Below are 17,505 nucleotides of genomic sequence, written 5' to 3'. Positions count from 1 at the left end.
TGAGATGCAACAATGCTTCTGGGACCATGTTCTTTGGACAGATGAGACAAGACTGGAGATTTTGGCAAGTTATAGGATCTCTAAATTCACAGATTAAAAGATGATTTGGACCAGGGTGCTTTGAATGTCTGCAGGGTACAATGAAATCTCAGGACTATCCAGGCATTCTGGAGTGAAATGTACTGCCAAGTGTCAGAAAGCTCTGTTTCAGTCGCACTCCAACAGGATAATGACCCAAAACACACAGCAGAAAGCATCCAGGAATGGCTAAGAACAAAACACTAGACTATGCTAAAATGGTCTTCTATGAGCCCTGATCTGAATGCTGAAGAACATCTATGGAGAGAGCTGAAACATCTAGTGAGGAGAAGACAGCCTTGAAAACTGAGGCAGCTAGAGCAGTTTGCTCTGAAAGAGGGGCCAAATGAGCTGCTGACAGTTAGTCTTTTTCAGTGATTGAACTGAAGTTTGTGCAACAAAGTATTAGATTAAAGGTCACACAATATTAGTCCATGCCATTTTCATTTGTTTTATTATATAAAATATTCAGTTGATATAAAAATTAATAGCAAAGTCTGATTTATTATTATTATTTTTAAATTAAGAAATAAACGATGCCAATTACTTCAGTCAGTTTTAAGTTAACTTCTGACAGATTAGTGGATTCATCTTTTTTCACGGAAGAGTACCAACAAATTTGTCCATGTCTGTACATTCATTAATCCATACCATAAATATTCAACGCACTAAATTTACTGCCAAACTGAAACATAATTGAATCACTAAGTTGGTGTAAAAAGACAAACAATGTTGTATTATATTCAGTCTTGTTCTCATGATTACTCTTCTTAGGGACACCCAGGAACGCCAGGTGAAAGAGGGGAACCTGGACCACCAGGAATAACTGTAAGTTTTACATTTTTTAATGAATAGTTTTTAATAGATTTTAAATGAATGATTTAACTAGTATTTAATTAAGTAATTATTAGCAGAAGTGAATAGTAAATATCTAGCAGGGGGTGTGTATTGTCTGTCATATACATTTCCTTTTCTTAATGATTAATGATGGAAAGTGACACATTTAAGACCAGCAATTGTCATAATGCATTAAAAAGTGATGGATTTTATTTAATAACGAATAGTATGAGAGCGAATGGGGTCTGCTGAAATATACATAGATATTTGGAATAGTGTAGTAGCATATAACCCACAATAATAAACTGATTTATTACATGGAACATATAGATATGTTAAACAGATCTGAATACAGGACCGTGCAAATGTCAAAAACGGTCATTAATTGATTTCATTTCCATTCATTCATTTAGCAGAGAACTAAAGCTGCTAAAAATGCAAAGTGGTGAAATACTGGGGAAAAAAACTATTTGGTGGTAGAGGCTTCTGTGTCAATTTCAGTTATGAGTACAAATCAGTGGTCATTTTTATCAGAAAATAAAATAAACAAGGTTTTTTGCACAATTTCTAAGCTTATTATTAAAGCTGTGTTATTCATTGTTACCAACAAAAATAATGGGAGCCCAATATCAGCCATTCATATATATCATCTTTTTACATGCATAAGTAAGACCTGTTGGATAATTCTGCTCAGCTTTAGTCAAGGCATAGGTGTCATTACAAGGCCACTTAAGTTTTGTTCTAGAGTAGATGAAGTGAATGACAGTTGAAAGGTTTTCACTGATGACATAGTCATCTGCTCTGTATCCTGCTTGGTAAACCAAAGCAAAAGAGGTCTCCAGAACAGTCAAGTCTGTCTCATTTAATACAACAATTAAGGCACATTCTTGCTCTGGACAGCTCTGTTTACTCCCATTACGGATCAAAGACTGCAGAGAGTGTCTGGCACATGGCCTACTGCACATACCTCGGCTCATACTGACAGCAGCTGACGGCTGTGAACAGTAGTGCAATGCTGGGCTTTTTAAATCAAAAAGCCCAGCACCCCTGCCATCGCCCCTCTGCTGTTTTACACTTCCCTGCTCAAGCCTTCCAGAAAGCTGACATCACACCAGCCCTGACAGGAAATGCTAGAGGCACTCTGGGGAGCATCAGTATAGAGCAGCGAGTCCAGAGTGGCCAAGCATAAACATAAACACAGGGCTTTGAAGGACAAGGCTCTCACTCTCCAGCTTTAATCAGGTCAAGCAATGTTTGCGAGTGTGCCAGGGGGACTCTTTCTAGGCCTAGCTGCAGTTCCTAAGACAGTGTTCTTCTGCTGACTGCCTCACTGTGCACTTCCTCTTCTCTCTTATCAGGGGCCTCCTGGATCGAGGGGACTGAGTGGCAACAGAGGACCCAAAGGAAGAAGGGTAGGAACTATTGATAGCACAATGCCACTTTTTTATTTACTAATACATCTACTGAAAATGTGTGTATCACGTGGGGCAACAGAGCCTCAAAACATTGTGATGTCCAGTGAAATTGGTTTTCTTCCCACGGTCCAAAACCATATGTTGGTAGGTGGTTTGGCGACTCAAAAAGTGTCCATAGGAGTTTGTGTGTGTGTAAGAAGGGTGTGTGTGTTCCTGCCTTGTGCCTAATGGTTCCGGGTAGTCTCCGGACACACCGCCACCCTGAACTGGATAAGTGGTTACAGACAATGAATGTTGTTATGATGTGCCCTACTTAACTGTGCATTGTATTATGTTGCACTGCAAGCAGTGCTGTATTATTATATGCTAGATTTGTTCCAGATTTGGTTTTTTGGTGTGTGTTTGTTTGTTTTTTTCCATTTTATATTCATTGTACCTTTTGTTGCTGTTATCAGCCAGACTGTTCTGGTTTGTCCTAACAGTGTCTACTTTGCAAGCTTACAAAATGCATGCAAGATCTTTCAGATTGCTCAGGGGAAGTTACCACAAACACAACAACATAAACAAGGGGTATTGAAATCAAAGTGATTGTCCACGATTTGGCCAAATAATTTTAATCAAGCAGGACATCACTGATGTTAATGTTTTTCTAATGACCCTTGGAGGACACTATTCTGCTACACGTGTAAATAAACCAATTTGGAGGTTTTTTATGGAGTTGAGATTTTCTGTTATCATTGGATTGCATCAATGCATCAATTCTTGAAGACTGGTGTCATGTAGCGTTTGTGAGAATTGTGGTTAGATTTCCCGTGAGTTCCCTGTTTCCTACGTATTCAGCAGGAGACATGTCAACAACCCTGTCCTGACTAATGTCACTGATGTAGCTAATCTCATTGCCAAAGAGACTGATTTCTATATAATGAATTATGCTAACAATGTCTTTTTTTTAAAACAATAATTATTTTGAAGTACTGTACCAACTGTCAAAATGCTTGTTTTCACACTACGCCACCAGCAAAATGACAGATGTGCAATAATCACATGAAAGAAGGCTGCACTTCAGTTTTATCACATTCATTATGGTGTGGAAATACTATTTTGTCATTAGGGATGCAGACCCTTTTATAGACAAGTGAAATAAATTGCCACCAGATGCAGTGTGAAACGGAGAGATTCCTCAGACATGAAACAGCACAATTTTGTCGAACAATACAATACCACCAACAGTGTTCTGCTCAGAATCAGAAGGAGCAGCAACTGAGGGCAGAGCGAGGCCAGTCAGACAGAGTCCTTATAGAGCTGATGTTATCAGATGGTGAAGAAGTGAAGGTCTAACGCTGCAGCTTTAGAACTATTATCTCTCATATGTTAGCAATTTTGATGTGTGATTCACTGGTGATGTTATAAGCATGTAAACATTTGCAGTCTTGAAAACAATGGGATCTTCAGCTAGCATCAGTAAACAGTACCAATGAGAAGTACACATGATAAGGAAATATAATGGTAAGGAATCAGTTTTCATGGGAAAAAAAGTCACAAGATATAATCAGATACATGTAAATAAAAGAAAGCATGAAACACATGTCTTGCGACATATCAGGGGCTTTAAAAAAATGAAATAACTTTTGACCAGCGGTAGAATCACTTTAGAGGGCAGCAGTGAGCAATGTTTATTTACTTGATTTTTGTCATAACTTTGGGGAGCTAAGGGGAGCTAAGGGCAGCTATGAGAAACTTTTTTGAGAATGCTATGCCAACATGTTGAATACATGGAACAGCATTTAATTGCTAGTTAAATATTCGTAAAGGCGACATTACATAAAAACATTAGTCAAGTTTTCCAGATGAACTTGTACACCAGTCTGTACCTGCTTTCTGACTGAGTTTTGTACTTTTTTGTTTACTGCTGAACAGCTCTCTAATTTCCTACTGCTTTCCAGTCGCAACACTCATCGCTCAACGCTCGGAGCTTCCCCACGGTCCACACAAGGCAAATGCTGGTTTATAAAAGGAAATCAGTACAGATGAAACAGGGAAATCCTTTAACGTTCACATGGTGTTGAAATGAGGCTGAACAACCACTACCTTTCCTGCCAGATATGTGGGTTAGATGCAAGTGTATCATCGCTTTCCAAGAGTAATGGCAGAACTGCTCATTTCCCATGGACTATAAGCTCAAAGAAAGTCTGTCTCAGCTTGTCATGTATTTGTGCCCCATCATTTCTTGTACCTTGTGTGCCTTTTAAAAGCTAGTGCTGTCTTGAAAGGAGCACTTCAGCGTTTTTAACTTAATCTCAAGCAGCAACATCTGTAGATTATGGTGGGTTACCACACACACAATTTCAGCATATTATATTTATTTAATTCACAGTAAACATGGTCATTATGAGTCAGGAAGAACATCAGCAGATACATATTTAACAGTAAAATACAGCTTTAAAACTAAGTATAGTTTCAGTTTTTGGTATTTTATTGGTCACCGTCATTGTCCCAGATTCCATTCATATCAGGAGAGTTGCCATCAGGTTTTCAGGACTATTTTTACACAGCTCTAAAGTTCAGTCATAAACGCTGTTTGGATTTTCAGCTTCTTACAATTGAAATGATCCTGAATATATTCTGTATATTTAAGTGTACTATTCTCAATGGTAAAAGCTTTATTTAATGAGCAAAATGCTTGTTCTCTAACACTGTTATAGCCTCCTTTCATTTATTTATTTATTTAATTTTATTTTTTGTAGTTGTGTTAGTTTAAGTGATGGATCAGTTGTTTAGATTTGTGCTGCATTTTTAATTATTTCGTATATTAGTTGGAGGTGACATATTTCGTCGGGTCATGGGGTTAAGGAGGGTGAAGGTCATGTGATGGGAGAGGGTGGATTTGATGGAACCTGGAGCTTGGAAAACACCATATGCTCTTTATTTTGAAATTAAAATGTCTTTAAATGCTTTTGTTAAGTATTATTGTGAACAGAAGTGTAAATAAAGCAATTACACTTGAAATCAAAGGGCGTGTGTTCAGACAAACTAGCATTGACAAATTAGACAACTTTTTTCATGGTTTTTTTTGTGGCAGACCCAGATTAGGCTGGAAAACTGCATTATTGGTCAGGCATTTTTGTCAGTTTTCACTATTCCATATTTTTTAAATCAGAGATCTGTCTGGCACCTGATCTGTCTACAAGCTTTGCCTACACACACTATTCTGAATATCACATGAGCTTTAGCATTTTTTTTCATTTCTTTATAGAGGAGTTATTGAAGCTGTCATTTCAGCAACTGGAAACCATTGCCTTCAGAACTGAGAGCTCTTTATGAATTCAAAGACATTCCTTAAAGAAAAGCTCCCCCCATTTTTCATGAGCAGAGTGCTGAGTCTTGGCCAGATTCGGATCAGTGCAAATGTTGTGATTGGCCCCCTGCAAGGTCAGAGGTCCGCCTCTGACATCAGATCACAGAGAACCAAGGAGAACAGAAGCAGCAGTGTGTCCTGGGCCGCAGAACCCAGAGCCTTCAGGATACCGCACGGCTGTTCTTCTGCAGGAACCACAGTGGCTGCAGCCATAATAATATCTCCATTCATCACTCTTTCCACCTCCCAGAGCAAAGCAAGTCTTTAGAGTCGTGAGAAATTGTTCTGCCTTTGCAGTGGTTTCATAACGCGTCTGAATCACTACAATGGAAATCCGATGGCAGTTGTCCACTCTAACCAAACTTCCATGATGTCAAAAAGCCTAATGTTTCATAGTCCCCCAAAGCTGCATTTGTCCCACATGTCTCGTCTCTGTTCACTTGGCCAGGGAATTAACTCATTTCAGGAGCACAAATGCTGTCTAATGCTGTGGACTTGTGTGCACACCAATACGCTGTGTGTGCTTTAGTGTGTCCAGCCTTGACAGAAAGCCATAACAACACGAAATATTTCTCAAAATAATTACATCCACAAGTTCCAATCAGAGTAGAGAGCAGTGGCTCTTTTTTTGACCCAGTGCCCTCAGTAACCTTGCATTGTTCACTCTCCCTCTATATTTGCACAAAGTGAGCCCTCTGCTGTTCACCTAATTATTTGCCTATTTTATTTCTCTCTCCTTCCTCCACTCTTATTTGTACTAATCCTACAATTATCCTCCCACCTATTCCCTCACAGGGGGCAAGAGGGCCTGATGGACCAGCCGGGGAGATGGGGTCTGAAGGAAGCAAGGTAAACGTTAGCTCTGTGTGGACATTTGTTAACTTTTTGTTTTTCTACTGTGAATGAAACCAAGCACTAATGGCTTGTGTTTTAATTAACAGTAGGTTCAGCATGATTTATCTGCATTCAAAACTGCTCTAATCAAAACGTGTTCAAAAAAAGTTTTCTCTAGTTTACATTGAGTTGTTTACATCAAAACAAAACCCTTACATCAATACCCTCGACTGGCACAGGATCCAGGGTGTGTTCCTGCCTTGTGCCCTACGATTCCAAGCAGAGAAAATCTGAATCAAATAAGACCTCTCCTTAATTTCTCAGTAGTTTCTTCTAGGCAACGGGGAAATCTGATGGAAAGACAAAGGAGGCTTTAGCATAAGTGTCCTGCTGGTCAATGTGTCTCCTGAGATAAGGACCTCAGTAATCTCACACGTCTCTTCTTGATTTTTAGCGGTGATCTCAGTCACAGACTGTGCTCAAATTTGCCAGATGAACTAAACCCAGCTCTCTCCTTCATCTCTCCATTATCTCCTTTATATCTCTCTTGTGCCTCGTGTGTCCTTTTTGTCTTATGCTTTTTCTCCTATGGGATTCAGGAGAATTGTAATTATGTCTTCTGAGCCTTTACAGAGAAACCTATGAGCAATAAAGTTTACCCACTGCAACTCTGATTAGGATGTAGATTGTAGGCTTGTAGATGAATGAATGAATGAATCTGAATATGATCAGTTTATTGAGACTATTACCTTTGCACAGCACTGGGCTGATTTGATATCTTTTGGTTTGCTGTCAATTGTTAGTTTATAGATACTTCTGTGCTCCATATATACATGTAGAACAGAATTCTTCATTTGATTTAAATAATGACGAGTTCTGTTAGTGGCTTTACAGTGTGTCCTGATTATTTTCTGAGAGGAAAGATAAGGGTTAAATTGTGTTCTGTATGAGGAAAACATCAAGCTGTTTTGATAGCTTCTTAGAGCTGTTGCGCTGGAACTAAAACTCATCCCCTAAAGACATCAAGTTTGTTTATATTCCTCAGTTAAATCGGTTAAATTCAAGAAATCTATTGTGTCACACTCTGTCATAAACTTTGACAATACTTGTCCTTGTTAATTATTTTATTGGAAAGCTGATGAAATGCCGTCACTGTTGTAAACTGTTGGTACTGTCCTTTTCAGGGTCCAGATGGTCCACCAGGAAAATTGGGTTTTCCAGGCCCTGTGGTATGACACATGTTTTTTGGCTGGTGCCTAATTTCTTTAGAAGCTTATTTCAATTATCTGATTTAATCTAGGAGATGGTTATAAGTTTTAGAGTCACCTAAGGTCACTGTCTGCTGCTTCATAAACCTTGAGGGGCAGCCAGGGTTTTTGTGGCTAACATTAGCATTCCTTTTGTTATGTCCAAATACACTACTTTGCCCTGATAGAATATTTATATTCTCAGATCTAAAGATAGACAATAAAAAGACATTACTGAGCGGACGCATTTGTAGCCCTGGGTGGTTACATATTAGAAAGAAAGGTTGTTATGTAAATTTAGATTATACTGAACCATGTTGTTAGTGTCTACATTGCAAAAGAAAAGCTGGGTATTGAATTCTGTTTGTGTCTCATATCAGGGAAAGATTGGAGAAACAGGGGAACCAGGAGCTCCTGGATTTCCAGTGAGTAACAAACTGTAGAAACTCTTTGGAAGCATGCACATAGGCTTAGAATGGTATTAGCTGTTGAAGTACATGAATGCTTAGATTGAGAAATCCATAAACCCTTCGAGATTTTTTACATTTTAAGGGCATTCAAGGACCCTCTGGACCAACTGGAGCAAAAGGAATCCCTGGAGACCCTGTAAGTTTCTTGGGTAGTTTGTGTGGAATATATCATTTACATTTTGATTTGAATGTAAAGTTGTAAGGAAAATATGAATTGCTACAGAATGCTTGTTCTTTTAACTTTACAGCATTCTTCACCTTCCTCACATCTCATCTCCAAATAGTTTTGGACTATTGTTGCATTACAGTCTCAGATATTCTCATGAAATCATAGCACAGTATTTCCGTAAAGATGTCTGGGAAGGGGAACAGGCCTGCAATTAATCTGATGCTCAGCACTAATTATCAGTGTTTTGGTTTGTCAGACGTTTCCATATGTTGGTCTGTTTATAGGGACCTTCAGGGCCACCAGGAACGATTGGCCCTCTGGGAGAGATTGGACTGAAGGTAACATTACATCACATGCTAGTCTGTTTAAATATTTAGACTGGATTCAGAATTAGAATCACATTATTGGCCAAGTACATTTACATGTACTAGGAATTTGTTTCCATGGAAATGCTAGTGATTGTAAGATGTTTATGTAACAATATCACAATGTATACTATAAATACTTTATATGTCAGAAGGATTTTAGTCACTTTTTATAAAAGTGATTGAATTCACATATATAAGGAGATCTCAGTGTGTACATGGATATTCATTTGTACAAAAGACAGATTGTATAATCTGCATACATGTACATGTATTCAATGACATGGGACAACAACACCTGAATTTAAGATCACATTACTCAATGTCAGGTGTGGGTTAAATGGGTATAAAGTCCCCCAGCACTGGGAAGTGGAGCAATGCAACTACATTGTGGAGTGATGAAGGAGCATCCAACATCTTTGGGATGATTTAGAGTTTCATCCAGAACTGATCATCTGTCATCCGTACCTGACCTCATTAATGTTCTCAAAAACTCACAGCCTCATAGCCTAGTGTAAAGACACTTTCCTTCCTAAAAAAGTACAGGCTATAAACTATAAATTAACGTTCATTTCAGACAAAATAAGTAGGAATCCACAAATATTTAGCCATATATTCATTGTGTGTGTGTGTGTGTGAGTCTGTAAGAACATTTCCATTATGAACCATATCACAGTGGATACACCCCATTGTGTAAAACACAAAGACTCTAACAAACCATTACCATTAATGTTTTTATATAGTCGAATCATTCAGCAAAATTCTCCTTGATCCCAGTGTACAATGGCATACTTTCAGACAGGACTAGATACTCTATCTCAGGCCTTGCTAATTGGAATAATGGGCCTAATTAAAAAAATATGACACACAGGCCTTTGGCCATATTGTTCTTCTGTTTCCAATTATCCACCCAGCCCAATACTCCCACACAGCGACAGTGTAGAAGATTTTAAGATGTGATTAAACATGGCCTGCTACATCACACCAAGGTTTTAGAAGACATTGTCGTAATTCTGTTTCCTGTGTCTCTTTGACAGGGCCCACCAGGAAAAATGGGCGAATTGGGTTTACCAGGTGAACCAGGACAGAAGGTAAACCATCTATTTTTTTATTTTTACAATTCAAGGTCAGTCCCTGCGGATTAGACGTATGGTCTTCTGTGAATGTAACCTAAAATACCATATGCCCCATAAAAGTCTAAAGTGGTTGATTAATGGAGAGTTTCAGTTTCAGTTTGACAGTATTTTACTCAAACTCTGTGATGCCTTCAGACTGCTGCTTCTGGCCCATTTCTTTAAACATGTACTCTGACTACTCTTCTATGAATCAGTGAAATGATGAGTGATGACTAGTTGTACAAATGACAAAACGAGAGTACAACACCCATAATTGTATCCGTTATGAGAGATTTTTGGGGAGTTTACTTGAGTGGGATGTGGGTTTTTTTTTCCTTGTCAGAACTTGAGTTTGTTAGTTTTCAGAATTGATTTCAGGATAATTTTTCATTGTAGTTTCCATCCTAGATCAGATTAGATCAGATTGGTAGCATAGTATTTTCAACTTAAGGTTTTATTTATCAACTTCAGCCAAAGTGTGATTCAGTTTCACTTTCTTCTATTGAACAGATGTAAGTATTAATTGTGTATTCCAGGGTGCGGTTGGGCCTCCTGGGAACATTGGTGAGCCTGGACTGATTGGACCAAGAGTAGGTCAATGGTTTTTAATAACGCTTCAGCTTATATAGTCTGTGCCTGCCTGTCCATGTAGATCAATGATATTTAATAACCTGCTGATTTCAGGGTGAAACTGGACTTGACGGAGAAGCTGGGCAGAGCGGCCCTGATGGTGCAAAGGTCTGAAAAAGCACTTCATAACATCAGCATTTGCTCAGATAAGCTTGATCACGTAGGGGCTCTTCACTGTAGCAACATCACTTGAGTCTGAACTCTGGCATTTTCTGCAGGGTGAAAAGGGGGATATGGGACCAGAGGGTGAACCAGGAGAAAAGGGAGAGTTGGGACTGAAAGGAAAGGAAGGACCCTCTGGAGATCCTGGTCTAGTTGGTGTCAGAGTGAGTTATTTTCACTGTTATATTTACAGTGTCTTAGACATCAGGCAACATACTCGGCCATTTTTATGATTGTGCTTCCTGTGTGGCACTTTTTAGATTTATTATGTGTTCTTGCTGTGTATGCTGGTTGTTATCACCATTGTTCTTGAAAATATCTCTAGAATTGAGTATTTCACATCTTATCCTTTTAATTATGCAGTTTAAAGGGAGTTCACATTAGTGTGGACCTGAATAAAGACCCCTGCATCTGTGGTTTTCACTTTGTTTTAGGGACCTGAAGGCAAACCTGGAAAAATTGGAGAGCGAGGCAAACAAGGAGAGAAAGTAAGTTCTTATTTTTGTTTCTTTCTTTTCTCCGCAGATTATCTGAAAAGTCTTTGTAGGAGGTTTATTTTATTATTTTATTGTGTTTCAGGGTAGTAAAGGTCACCAGGGTCACCTCGGTGAGACTGGGTCTGTTGGTGAGCAGGGACCTGTGGGTTTTCCAGGGCCAAAAGGAAACAGAGGAACCATCGGATTTGTGGTACATTTTAATTTTATTTAATTTATCCATGTTTCCATCAGATTTCTTTGTATATGAAGTCAATTTTGTTTTCATTGTGATTTCGTCTTTAGGGTGCACCTGGAAAAATGGGCATACAAGGAGATCCTGGGTTGCCTGGATATGAAGTGAGCATCATAAAGCATTGATAAGCTTTGATAGAACTGCAACACTTTACACAGTGTTCATAAGGCGTAATGGCACCTACATAAACTCATCTTGACAACTGACACACATCAATTAAAAATGTGTGTATGTCTGTGATTATTTTCATGAAGGGCTTATTTTGGTACAATCTCAGAAACACTGCCCTACAGTGAATTATTGCTGATATAACTATATCTGATTTGTATATGATTTTAATCTCTTCTTTAGTGTTAAATCAGGTATTGAATTGTATCTTAACAGTTTGTCCAGCATGCCTTACCTTCTTATTTTTTATTTAATTTTAGGGACACCAAGGACCTCAGGGTCCAATTGGCCCCACAGGACCAAAAGGTGCAAAGGTAAAAGAAACCAAGATCTGTCTAGATTAAATTGAGGCTTGAAAATATGTATATCATAAACCTGTGTATTATTGTTATTTTTCACAGATGCTTTTTTCACTTTTATTGGCTTTAAAACAGCATAAACTTTATGCCTCATTTAATATCATTTTAAAACTGACCATATGGTTCTCACACGAAAAGGAAAACTAGCTCTCAGTGAGCTCATTACGGCTGGAATACTGAGCTGATTTACAAGTTCTTCGTGCTTATTCATTTATAATTGAGGCCATATTCAGGCACATTGTCCTGGTTTTACAATGTAATTTTTGCCGAATTGCCTGAAATTACCCAACTGCAACGTTTAAAACTTTTACGTGGTGATATAAAAGGTGCCTTGCCTAAAAAATAATTTAGTTTTCAATTTTCTGAAGGGTGAGCAAGGTGATGATGGGAAGATTGAAGGTCCTGCTGGTCCTCCAGGTGACATCGTGAGTCAGTCTGCTAGATTTTGTTGTTGTTCTTGATGATGATGATGTTGTTGATGAGACGATGACGATAATGGCAGCCAATTCAATGTGTTGTGTTTGGATCTGGTTCCAGGGGCATGTTGGACAAAGAGGAGACAGAGGAGAACCAGGTGACCCTGGCTATCCAGTAAGTAAAGCACCCACAGTAGCCTTTCAAAATGAGTTAGTTGTTACTTAATGTGAGTCTTTAATTGAATAAATGATTTTTGTCCAATTTCAGGGTCAAACAGGTGTAGATGGAGAAAGAGGCAAACCTGGAGCTCCAGGACTACCTGTAAGTTCACTTGCATTAGGGCGGAGCATTTCTGAAAACCGAAAATATAACTAAATTATTTGGCTGAAGATTTTGGTTGCTCTGCTTTATTGTCATTTTTGATTACCATGCAATGTCTTGTGCCCAATGTTTCTGCGAGGGCTCCAGAACCACCACCACCACCCTGAAAGGATGGAGATTAATTAATTATATTATAAACATCAGTAAATCAATTCCAGCCCTAATCTGCATTATACACAGAATCATCAGCATAATCATTTCAGCCCTCTTCATCTCATGTATTTCTAATGATGGTATTGTCACAGGGAAATCCTGGTCCAAGAGGCGTTCCAGGGCCAAAAGGATCCAAAGGCGATCAAGTAAGCATTGAGGCAATTAGACACATACAGAGCTGACTTTATCTTTTATAAAGACATTCAATGTTTCCATAACTCTTTCCACTGCTTTATGCATTTGATTAGGGCTACTATATTTATGTTTTGTTCATTATCAGGGTCTGAAAGGAAAAAAGGGGGCTCAAGGTGGATCTGGCAACAGAGGGTCCTCAGTAAGTGTCTCGTTTTTTATTCATCTTGTAGAAGAGTTTGTGCATTTCCAATACTTTAGAGGAGAGACCTGCTAGTTTCTCCCACTGCTGATGATCAATCAATTTTTTTTCTGTGTCTCTAGGGTCCTGTTGGTCTTCCAGGTCCCAGAGGTGTTGTTGGCCGAGAGGGACCTGAGGGCACACCTGGCATGGATGGACCTCCTGGAAAAGATGGGGCCAAAGGAATGCCAGTAAGAAAGTTGATCTGTTGCATTGTCTCCACTTTCACTTTTGTAGGCCAGATTCCTCGAAATTAAAATTCAAATAAATAATAAAACTTCAGCTCTGCCACATAATTCGTGTGTCTTTGTTTTAGGGTGAACAGGGAAGTGATGGAGAAGCTGGATTACCAGGAAGCATGGGTCCCACTGGCAAACCTGGACCACCAGGCTTACGAGGCAGTCAAGGTTCCTTTGGATCAAAGGTACTTCGCATCAATGCAAATTCTGTTTCACTACTTTGCCTCACATCATGGAAGTTTGCAGTGCTTACATTGCACATGCTCTCAGCACAGATGTCTGTTCTGAAGAGGTAGAAATTGTATTCACAGCAAGTGCTTTTCATCTCACCCATGCCCCCTTTACTAGTCATTGCTCACTAACAGCTCAACACAGATTCAGCGACATTTCATTAATTAAATGTATTTCTTATTAGAGTTATGGAACAATTTGAGTAACATTAAGCATTTAACTTTTCACAACATTCTACCAAATCTTTTCCTTGTATTTTCTGCAGGGTGAGAGGGGTCTTCCAGGTGAGACTGGACCAATAGGTAAACGTGGATCTGCTGGAAGCATGGGCATACAAGGGAAGCAGGGTGATCCTGGGGCTAAAGGACAATTTGTGAGTATTTTTTTATCCCATTGTTTTATTCTAGAATATCACCTTCATATCTTTGACTTGAATGTTGATTGTTCATCTGATGAAGGAGTTCAGTTTCACAGTTTATATTCTCTCATTTACTCAGGGTGATCCAGGTGAGCAGGGATTTCCGGGAATTCTTGGAATGTTTGGACCTAAGGTGAGCTATCGTCCAGTCTATATACAAACATAATTAATGAATATCAAATATGGGCCACCTTCAGGAGTCCATACTGAAGTATGATATTTATACAAGACTACAGCTTTGTTCTACTGAAAAGTACATGTAATGTGAACAATTAATGATGTTATGCCGTTTCAAAAGCTGTTTCGATTGTTGTTTCAGGGCATTAGTTTATTTTCATTTATGTGGGACTTTTGGTTAAAACCTAATCTAAAACATGCACTGCCAGTAGTACATCAGTCCCTTGGTTGATTCAGGAATCTTAATTTTAATTTTAATTGCCATCTGTTTTTGTTAGAAGATACTAAACGGTCTTTTAGCTTAGAAAATCCAACAAGGCCTGTTTAGTCATTTGAATACACAGGTGAAACCCAGCTGAGAAAGCAGTCTTCCATCTGCACTCAATTAATCAGATTCCTACACAGCAGACAAACACTGTGCTGATGATTTCATTACTGCACAGTGGGGATATGAATTATGTGCCCCTTGTATCTTCATGTATTATATTACACGGAAGTATGTATTATAATTTAAAACTAGTTTTGTTTTTGTTGTTTTAAAAGATGTTAAGACACTCGTAACAGAGAAGCAAAACTCCTCTTTGATGACATGACATTAGTTAATGGAAGATTTACAGCCACAGCAAAACATGAAAAAGGGTTTTTTTCCCTGGAGTGTCCATTTAAAATGAAAACTCTATCTATGATGCATATGAGTTCATTTGTTTAACAGTGACGTATTAAACATGCTGTTTGTTCAGTTACTGCAAGTTACAACTTTTTGCTGAACGCATGTTTCACAGGGGCCACCAGGTGATATTGGCCCTAGGGGTATCCAGGGGCCAAAAGGACCGCAGGGCTTAATGGTAAGTACCACTTTGTGCATAGTTTTCACACTTCAATGAGATGGCCCAAGATTGCAGGATCAGCAACTACTGTAGGTGTTTCTTTTTTCAGGGAAAGGAAGGTAACTTTGGACCAGTTGGGATCATTGGCCCTAATGGATATCCAGTATGTGCTGCATAATCTTTTCTTTTAATGTTTTTAAATTTGCTAACCCTCTGATCCAAAGCTTTCAGTCTGTAATTTGTAGTTTAAAATAATTCACCTCTCTCCATCAGGGGCCCCAGGGTGACAAAGGAAGTCGAGGGGAAATGGTGAGTGATCAAATCTTGTGTGTTTTCCTGTACTTGCAGGTGTGGTATTGTTTTGAGGTGTGGAGAAAGATGTAAAGTTCAGTGTGTACTCAAAGTCAGTAACTTCCTGCTTTTTTCATGTTTTAGTCACTTTCACTCAGGGCACCGAGGCCCTTTCTATAGAAGTCAATAAATCTGTCAACACATGAAATTATTGTACCAGATAGGAAATAGTATGCTTATTTTTTAGCTTGGACATGTAGTTATATACAAGACAGACCAGTTGTTTTTGGGTTTTTTGGGGGGGTTGCAAAGTTTTGTTTAATCCCCAATGCTCATGGTTTTCTCTTGTTTTGAATAGGGAGTACCAGGACCAAGGGTAGGTCTCTCTTTGCTTATAACTTCACTGCTGCAAAATTCAACTTAATTATTAAGGTCTATCATTTGGTGCTAAAATATTAACTCCTAATACTGTGGCACAGGGGTGCCCAACTCCAGTCCTGAAGGGGCCGGTATCCAGCAAATTTTGGTTATACCTCTGCTCACACACACCTGAGTCAACTCATCTGTTAATTGCCAGGTTTAAGGGGTGTGTTTTAGCAGAGCAATCACCAAACTTTGCTGGATACCGGCCCTCCAGGACTGGAGTTGGGCACCCCTGCTGTGGCATATAACAATGTGTTCAAAAGACAACAACTAATTAACAAGTAAACACTATACAAAATGCTTTTTTGTGCTTTTTTTAAGGGACCTCCAGGTCCTAGAGGACCACCTGGACCCCCAGTAAGTAAACATCAAAAATCAAATATATATCACTCTGTGAACAATTAGTAGTGGTCCAAACATGTTTACTATAACATCTTACATTAACTGCACTAAAAAAGGGACAATTTCTATCATGTTCTGTTATGTTAAGCATTTTGGAGATGCATGGCTTTGTAGGAAAGATCTGACCAATAAGTGACTGCAATGTATTGTGTTTTTATTGGGTTCTAGGGCCCACCTGCTGTTCCTCTGTCACTTGTAAGTAATTTCAGCATATTCTATAACTATAGATAGTGGATTAACATCTCTGTAAAATGGAATGAATCAACTTTTACCCTGGCCCAATGTGTTAAAAGCAACATGTGAAAAAGATTTGCAGTGTAAACAGATATCCATTCATCACAGTCTGTTCTGGGTTATACTCTGATCTAGAAAAATGAGGCGCTTGGTGCTGCATTTCAAGTTATTATCGATTCCTACTCTGCACTGAGGTCTGAGGTAAGTGCTTCAAAAAAAGAGATGAATAACTGAGGACAAACATAAATTGTATCTAAGATTAAATGAAAACGCTTTGTATGCTCTGTTCCTCTCTCTTGTGTGCTCAGGCATATTCAGACGTGGAACTCCCCATGCTGGACCAGGGAACAGAGATATTTAAGACCCTTCACTACCTCAGTAACCTGATCTACAGCATCAAGAACCCACTGGGAACACAGGAGAACCCAGCCAGGATGTGCAGGGACCTGCTGGATTGTGAGCAGAAGATGAACGATGGTGAGGAATACCCTTGTGCGCAGAGCTCTTCACAATCAGTCGACAAGACCTGTAAAAAGTGTATTTAATTTAATCATTTTATTAAACTTGCTTAATGCTGTGATAATAAACATAACCATTAATGAAGTTACTGAGGTAGCCATTTTACAAACACTTTGCCTGCGTTCAGACAGCTTTGGAGTCCTATTTTATCTCCGCTGTGATGAAAACCCTGCTGCACCATCTCATCCCTTTCCCCTTTTTTTAATATATTGACAGGCACTTACTGGATTGACCCAAACTTGGGCTGCTCATCTGACACAATTGAAGTGACTTGCAACTTCACTGGAGGAGGCCAGACCTGTCTTAGGCCACTTACTGTGTCCAAGGTCAGCACGCTAATGTTCTGAGCATAGTTTAAGCTTGTCTCCCCATATGTTCCTTTCAAAACACAAATCACTAGTTGCATGTGCATATTACTTGGGGATCTGGGTCCTACCAAGCCACAGAATGTGAAACCAGACCTCCCAGTGATTATTTGTGGTCTGAT

The 17,505-nt window shown here is 39.0% G+C and overlaps 1 protein-coding gene across 1 annotated transcript in view; it reads left to right on the top strand.

The window, feature by feature from the left end:
* LOC136678345 (collagen alpha-1(XXVII) chain B-like) overlaps positions 1-17,505 on the top strand; it is an 87,505-nt gene that overhangs the window by 64,698 nt on the left and 5,302 nt on the right. Inside the window, exons 27-59 of the mRNA XM_066656369.1 lie at positions 853-906; positions 2,274-2,327; positions 6,481-6,534; positions 7,704-7,748; positions 8,147-8,191; positions 8,319-8,372; positions 8,690-8,743; positions 9,808-9,861; positions 10,422-10,475; positions 10,570-10,623; positions 10,734-10,841; positions 11,112-11,165; positions 11,257-11,364; positions 11,457-11,510; positions 11,835-11,888; positions 12,302-12,358; positions 12,471-12,524; positions 12,618-12,671; positions 12,977-13,030; positions 13,165-13,218; positions 13,341-13,448; positions 13,574-13,681; positions 13,993-14,100; positions 14,225-14,278; positions 15,105-15,167; positions 15,259-15,312; positions 15,423-15,458; positions 15,799-15,816; positions 16,185-16,220; positions 16,434-16,460; positions 16,635-16,700; positions 16,808-16,976; positions 17,235-17,344. Coding sequence (XP_066512466.1) covers positions 853-906; positions 2,274-2,327; positions 6,481-6,534; positions 7,704-7,748; positions 8,147-8,191; positions 8,319-8,372; positions 8,690-8,743; positions 9,808-9,861; positions 10,422-10,475; positions 10,570-10,623; positions 10,734-10,841; positions 11,112-11,165; positions 11,257-11,364; positions 11,457-11,510; positions 11,835-11,888; positions 12,302-12,358; positions 12,471-12,524; positions 12,618-12,671; positions 12,977-13,030; positions 13,165-13,218; positions 13,341-13,448; positions 13,574-13,681; positions 13,993-14,100; positions 14,225-14,278; positions 15,105-15,167; positions 15,259-15,312; positions 15,423-15,458; positions 15,799-15,816; positions 16,185-16,220; positions 16,434-16,460; positions 16,635-16,700; positions 16,808-16,976; positions 17,235-17,344 — 2,130 coding nt within the window. The remainder of the gene's footprint in view (positions 1-852; positions 907-2,273; positions 2,328-6,480; positions 6,535-7,703; positions 7,749-8,146; positions 8,192-8,318; positions 8,373-8,689; positions 8,744-9,807; positions 9,862-10,421; positions 10,476-10,569; positions 10,624-10,733; positions 10,842-11,111; positions 11,166-11,256; positions 11,365-11,456; positions 11,511-11,834; positions 11,889-12,301; positions 12,359-12,470; positions 12,525-12,617; positions 12,672-12,976; positions 13,031-13,164; positions 13,219-13,340; positions 13,449-13,573; positions 13,682-13,992; positions 14,101-14,224; positions 14,279-15,104; positions 15,168-15,258; positions 15,313-15,422; positions 15,459-15,798; positions 15,817-16,184; positions 16,221-16,433; positions 16,461-16,634; positions 16,701-16,807; positions 16,977-17,234; positions 17,345-17,505) is intronic.

The sequence above is a fragment of the Hoplias malabaricus genome, chromosome Y (assembly GCF_029633855.1).
Source record: "Hoplias malabaricus isolate fHopMal1 chromosome Y, fHopMal1.hap1, whole genome shotgun sequence".
NCBI lineage: Eukaryota > Metazoa > Chordata > Actinopteri > Characiformes > Erythrinidae > Hoplias > Hoplias malabaricus.
Note: the sequence above shows the minus strand (reverse complement) of the source record. Positions and strands in the feature narration are given on the sequence as shown.